Below are 7,114 nucleotides of genomic sequence, written 5' to 3' on the forward strand. Positions count from 1 at the left end.
ATGTGGTTGTCGGAGACAAATAGCAGCATTGGTAGTTTAGTCAGATTATTGCAAGATCTCAGCTTCAGTGTTATGTATAAAGAGAGATTAACCATGTGCTTTTTGCTTGAAGACCTGAGCCAGTTGTTAACAAAGTTGGTTCTGATCTACTAACCCAGCTACTGAATTGGAATGCTCAACTTTTGTTTGTTAAAATTAGTGTTTATCTGGAGTTTTGTAGACATGTGCTTACTGCAGCATTACAGATGATTCATTTATAAAATCTCTAGGTTGAGGCAGTATGTTCTGACAGTGACTGTGTTGTATTTCCATACACGTGCTCACAGTGCAATGGGTGAGACACGTTTTTGTTGTACTGCAGCTGTCGGTGACTGCTTGGAAAACCTGAAGTGTTCTAATACTTAGGACTGAGATTTGCTTGATACTGAGTAGTTACAATAACTATAATTAAGCAGCTTCTCTTCCTCTGTCTATTTTTTAAGGTTATACGTTGGCGCCAAGTGGAACTGTGGACAATTTTTCAGATTCAGGTCATAGTGAAATTTCATCCCGTTCCAGTATTGTTAGTAACTCTTCCTTTGACTTGATGCCGGGTCCCATGCATGACGACAAGAGACAGAGGCACTCTGTCAGTGTTGTGGATTCCAGCCTGGGTGTGGGGAAAATGGAAAGAAGAGCCACTATAGATCCTGATCAATACAGCCTTGGGTAAGAACATAACTTAAAGTAAAACTTGTATCTTCTATCGCCATTACCCCCCAAAAAAAATCTGTGTGCTGAATTATTTTTGGAAACGGCATGTACATGTCAGTTGTCTTTTCCCTTTCAAGTATATAATGTAACCATTACTGGACAGATATTTACCTTCGAAAGACCCAAAACCTGAATAAGATATATCTAGCTGCTCGGAGAGCCTCTGACACAGTCATGGCCGGTCACCAAGGGGCACTAAAGCACTGCAGTCACAGGTCTCAATGCCACTTTCAATAACTGACCTGACAGGAGAGCTGGTTCAGATAAGTACTTTTTCTGCTGTATATTTCGCATTTGTGTTTTTACACAAATTATATGCGCTATTAGAATAAATTGCTATATTAGTTTTACTAATTACATGTATTTGTACACTACAGCCTGTCTTGACCCACCTAATTGCTCTCTATAAGCAGACTGAGACAGTGCCTGTACATCTGTATACTGTACACTGCATTGTTTGCTTCTTGCATCATGCCTGGGTTTTATCCATGCAAGACATGCAAGGCCATTCTGCTTGTTGAGGACAAGCACGGCAGATGCTCTTGCTGCCTGGGGCCAGAGAATGCCAAGGAGGCAGTGGTGAACTGCAGTTTCTGCAAGTTGTGTACACATTTCTCTAAACGCACGCTGGAGAAACATCACTTCCGCAGCTCTACCAAGCACTCTCCGTCTTTTACTACTGCTTTTTTGCCGAAAACTATTTGCATTTCATGTCAACCAGTCTGTGGAATTGGAGATCTTCCATCCACCTCCTTTCCAGTCTGACAGAGAGGCAACTCCATACGCTCTGTCCTATGCGGGCACTAGCGTATTATGTTGACAGGATGAAAAGCTGGAGGTCAAGGACATCTGTGAAGGACATTTGCAATGCAGCGGTGTGGGCTACTTCTCATACCTTCACTAAGTTCTATAGACTAAATGTTCTGGATCCTCAAAAAACAGAGTGTTAAGGGAGGCTTCCAAGTAAGCCCTTCAACACCAGCATAGAGGTGAGTTCCTCACTCAATTTTTTAGCCGTAGCTAGTTTTTACTGGGGTCTTGAATGGTAATGCACAAGGCAACCTCAGCTTAGCCTTGTAGCATTGTGGTCGTGCAGCAATGTTGCCCTTGCGACGTCTTGGGTATACTGACCTTTCGGCAGTGGTTACATTTCATACTTGAAAGGGAACGTTAAGTTGTTGTCATAACCCTGGTTCCCTGAAATAAAAATGTAACCTAACGTTTTCTGTCATCCCATTCGTATTAGAAGTTGTATTTTGCCCAGATCTTTTAATATTATTTTCTACTTCCGTTTCCTCTCAGTTCATATGCATTGATGCAAGAGGGACGGAATCTGTATCCTGGTGCTACAGTCCTCTCTTCCCCGAGTTCAGAAGAACTTACCCAGGACCAGGGGGACCGAGCCTCGCTTGATGCAGCAGACAGCGGTCGAGGAAGCTGGACTTCATGTTCAAGTGGATCACATGACAATATACAAACCATACAACACCAGAGGAGCTGGGAAACGCTGGCTTTTGGGCATCCTCATTTTGACAACTTGGCAGAAGGGGCTGGACTTTGGGCCTCAGGCTGTCAAATGGACCAGATGATGTACTCAGACCCCAGCTCTAAGCTGAGCCGAAACAGCCAGGATCACGGACAAGGCAGAGGGAGCTGGGCATCCTCCACCGGCTACTGGGGGGAAGACTCTGAGGGGGACACTGGAACAATAAAGAGGAGGGGTGGGAAAGATGTTAACGCTGATGCTGAAACAAGCAGCATTACAACTTACAGTGAAGACACAGAAATACACAGTAGACCTGGTCATATAACTGTGCCATCTGGCACAGCAAAAAGTCTTATTGGTAAGTGATGAGAACATATTTTGAAGACGCACCATAATTTAGGCACTAATATGCTTCTATCCAGTCGGTATAATTAGTATAAATATCCTCGTAATGTATTTTTCCCTTCTATAACATTTTTTTTTTTATCTTCAGTGTGTTTTGGATTAAAATATATCGTTTTTAAGCAAAGGTCAACAGAGTAAATTGTATGCACAAGACATACAAAGCTGTAAAGTGTATCCATAAACTTTTATACTTACTTGTGGAAAGCGTGTCTCATCCTAAAAATGTAAAAACAAGAGAGTACATAGCGTTCTGCTTAGTAAAAAAATAATAATGTTGACATCAACAAGAATCCGTATGCCATCCATACAATGGCTATTGAGCCTTTGGATTTAGGCAAGTCACAGAAAGTAATTGTGTCAAATAGACCTTAAGTTACTCGTATCCCGAATTCATGAGAAATCTGTTTTACTTGGTGCCATTTTTGTACCTTTCTTTGTTTAGTGTCAAAAGTATCAGTACAACCTGTCTAATCTGGCATCGCCTGAGACCAGACAGTTGTGCTGGATTACAGAAGTACAATAACACCTAAAAAAAAAAAAAAAAAAAAAACATTCTAAATGTATAAATGATGAATATTTGAATACGGTTACAGAATTTGTCAATGTACAGTGGTTGACTGATTTTGAATTGTTGAAGTTTCTTACAGAACAGTTGATTCCGCTGCTTATTGTTTTCATTGTCTGGATCATTCATTTGTGTTGTGCAGTTGTTTGTTTTTGTTTGTCCTGCTCCCCTATTCTTTTCACTGTCAGTGCTGGCGCGGGTCATGAATTAAAAAGCCCTTTTAAAACTAGCTGTAGCTTTCGTGCAGAACACTAGTTGCTTTAAAGTTTAAAAAAAAAAAAAAACACACACACTCTCAGTACATACTGTGTAAGTACTGTCCAGGTATACTGTGTAATTCAAGGATACATTCATTTTACTTTCTTGATTTAATATTTCTGATGTATAGTTAACACAGTCTATGCCACGCTAAAAAACTTGAGAGCAGAGCATCGAACATTTTTAACCTGTTTACAGAATGTAGGTCCTTGTAATATTTGAAATATTTTACAGGGATGACTTTATCTTTGCCACTATTGCTATTTAACAGCTTTTTCTTCAGTTTCTCTTTGTATGTCTACTTGCTTACACCGGTCAGTTGTGTCTCTTATGATAATATATTGCATTACTGCAGCACGGAAGGAAGGCAGGTATCGTGAACCTCCACCGACACCGCCAGGCTATACTGCATTGACAATTTCAGACTTTCCAGAAGGCCAGGCACACCCAGGAAGGAAGCCTCCCGATTACAATGTAGCACTACAGCGGTCACGGATGGTGACACGCCCCAGTGACTCTCAACAAACGCACAGTCACCCAGGCACCAGGCCAGGGAGCCGACCACAATGGCACAAACCAAACGAAGCAGACCCACGGCTATCTCGCTTCCAGTCCCAAGGGTTCTCGGCTGAGGAGGAGGATGGTGAGTCCATGTGTCCAAAACTTATTCCAATGAGGAAGACATTGGCATATGCACCTGAGACAACCAGGCCATGAATAACAGGCAGGAAGGTAAAAGAATAGATTGCTGAACAACATGCATGCACAGTAGAAAGTGAAAGCCTTGAATCATTTTGAGACCATCTATTTTGCATGTTGTATCTTACATCCCTTATTGGCCTATCCCCTGTATGAACTATGACCTGCACCCAACAGGTCCTATAGTATCAAAATCATGGCAGGGGTTGTTTCAGAATGCACCGTTTTATTCTGTTGACATTTACATGGCTAGTTAATTACCATTTAGATATCCTAAATGTGTTCTTAGACACAACAAATTAATCACATGTTTGAGAATGTGTTCATATTCTACAAAAACTCATAACATGGAGTAGTATTTCTATTTAGTTTTCTTCCTAATTGTCCTGTCATAACATATTACTAGGCTTAACAGAAGATCTGTGCCATCTGCATTCATTTATAAAAAAAATAAATAAAAATGTATCTCCTTGTACCATTGCTAGTAAATGATGCTGTTGCATGTGTCTGGTGAGTGTTTTGATTAGGACTGCAAGGTAAAAATTGCAAGTTTGGGGCTCACGATGACTTTTTGTTCCATTACTCTACTTATCAGAATGTGTCTCTTTTTTATTTTATTTTTTCTACTAGATGATGAACAGGTTTCTGCAGTCTGACAGCCCCCCTCTTGGATATTGTTTCCAGTGATGCAAGCCACCCAATTGGAGAGCACAACAGGCACTGGAGCCCCGGACCTCCTTCATTAGTTTGGTGGATGCCACTCGCCTCCTTCCCTGCCTTAAAGCAGCATGGGGCATTGTGTTCCCCTGCATGTGAAATACTGTGAAGAAAATGCCTTGGCACTTTGGAAAACTGTGTCGCTTGAAAATGAACAGCGCAGTAAGAAAACAAACTACCACTGTCACTGTCCACAAGGCCCATTCCAAGACCCCCCTCCCTGTTTACACTTCACCAAAATTCATCACGCTTTGGCTGCACTTTTTGTAAACATTCTCTGCCTATAATGGTTTTACAGCTTCCTCTGAGATTTTTTTAAATGGTGGCACTCTGAATCAAGACAAGGTCATGCTATTGGCACAAACTACAAACAAGGACACAGTGATTATCATTCTGATTTTAACTAGTTTTTTTATGTTAGTTTTATGTGTTGTGCTTAGAGAACAAATGTGTTTAAGTCTCCATAATACAGTATTATTTTACACATTAAGTTATATATTTTTTAATTTTAGGGTTTCTTCTTTGTTGTAATATTATAAATAAACTGGATGATATTGCAGTGAAAGGCAGCTTCAGATCTTGCATCAAAACTAGCTAAAATGTAGCTTTTTAATTCTTGTGTACTATGTCAGATTAAGGAGCAAACAAGTCTTTTCTTAGGACAGATTCAGTACTGTGTAACAGTGTTTGCAATGCTGAACTGATAGTTGCTACAGTAGACCAAGCTGCATGTCAAATAAAGGCTGGCATAAAACAACCTGCTCTCTGCTGCTATTTAACCCCTGTTTTTAATGACTGAAGTACAACAGAATTTGTGTTGTGTTGTCGTTGCACAGACTCCAGTAAAACTGAAGGCTGCCAATGTGGTTAGTACTCAAATGTGAGGAACTGCTAGTCTTGTAATTTTATTATTATTATTATTATCTCAGCTGATCATATTGATCAGTAGGTGAAGTTATAGATTCAACTAAAAAGAGATTGCAGTGTTTTTTCACTGTATTGTATAACATCAGTGCTTTATTTAATGTTTTGCTCTCCCAAGAAATCATGTATTTTTTTTGCTTTTTCACTTTGCTGATATATCAAATTGTTAATTATGCATTTGTAATTTAACAGTAATATGCATTAATCAGTTTCATTATATAGTTGATGGAGACTGTGTGCATATAGGCAGGCATAATACTAGTTCTAATACAAGTTGCACAAAAACATATAAGCATTAGGTAATTGTAGTACATAGAACTGCTAATGTCAGTTCGATCTGTGATGTCAAGTGCAAAATGTACATTTAACTGGTGGTTTCCTCATACTTTTGATACTACTTGTACCTGTATGTCTTTTAGAAAGACAATTGGTGGAGTCTGTATCCCTTTTTTGTATTTTTAATACAACAATTGTAAATATTGGTTATATTTTTGTTGAAAATGGTAGAAATGTTTATGCCTCAACATCCAGTTTATATAAAGCTGGGAATCAATAAATATTACAAAAATCAGCTATACATTGTGTGTGTGTTTTTTATGACAAGTTCCACTTGTTTAATACTGTGTATAGGCAATGTTTTTTGAAAAAAAATGCTGTCATCAGAATATGTAAATATAAAATTAAGAAATAAAAAGTCTGAATCACATTGTAGTATTGAATACATGTTTTGGTTGAAGTAGAGTAATATATTCATGTCATGTCTGTTCGCATTCCTCAATGTTTGAAAGCTCAGGATGTGATGTATATTTATAACAATGGTGATTTATCTACGGTAAATCAAGTAAAACACAGATATTAATATCTAACTTTTACCAGTTAATGGAAATAACATATATAAATCGGAATTCTAAAGATATTCAAAACATTGAAAAATGCATTAATATATTCTCTGATTCAGAATTCAAGATATGTTCAAACAATAAATTAATTTCACATTTCATCATACACGTTTTAGTGGAGAGTTGAACAAAGTCTCAGAACCAAAGAAAGAAAGCAAGATGCCGACTCCTTGTGACGATTTTCAAACGTTGCAAAGAATGATGTTTGCTTTGCCTTGTGATTTCCTCTTAAGAAATGTACTGTCTGCGTTTTGTTCGTTTATAGTTGTGTAGCAAAATAAAGGCAGCGGTTTCTCTTAACAGGCCACTGTGCTGGAGATGACAGTCAGATGAAAGACTGAAGAGGTCAAAGGTGTTTTTTTCGGGGCGTGTGTGTGTGAAAATGCCCTGTGTTTTAGTTTAAGTATC

General features: G+C 38.8%; 1 protein-coding gene across 1 annotated transcript in view; it reads left to right on the top strand.

The window, feature by feature from the left end:
* Positions 1-6,378, top strand: part of LOC121326444 (rap guanine nucleotide exchange factor 2-like) — a 139,834-nt gene extending 133,456 nt beyond the window's left edge. The window contains 4 exon segments of the mRNA XM_041269712.1: positions 483-708; positions 2,056-2,597; positions 3,823-4,110; positions 4,797-6,378. Of these exon segments, the coding sequence (XP_041125646.1) occupies positions 483-708; positions 2,056-2,597; positions 3,823-4,110; positions 4,797-4,822 (1,082 nt within the window). The 3' untranslated portion in view covers positions 4,823-6,378.
* Positions 6,379-7,114: the final 736 nt, after the last annotated feature.

The sequence above is a fragment of the Polyodon spathula genome, chromosome 2 (genome assembly GCF_017654505.1).
Source record: "Polyodon spathula isolate WHYD16114869_AA chromosome 2, ASM1765450v1, whole genome shotgun sequence".
NCBI lineage: Eukaryota > Metazoa > Chordata > Actinopteri > Acipenseriformes > Polyodontidae > Polyodon > Polyodon spathula.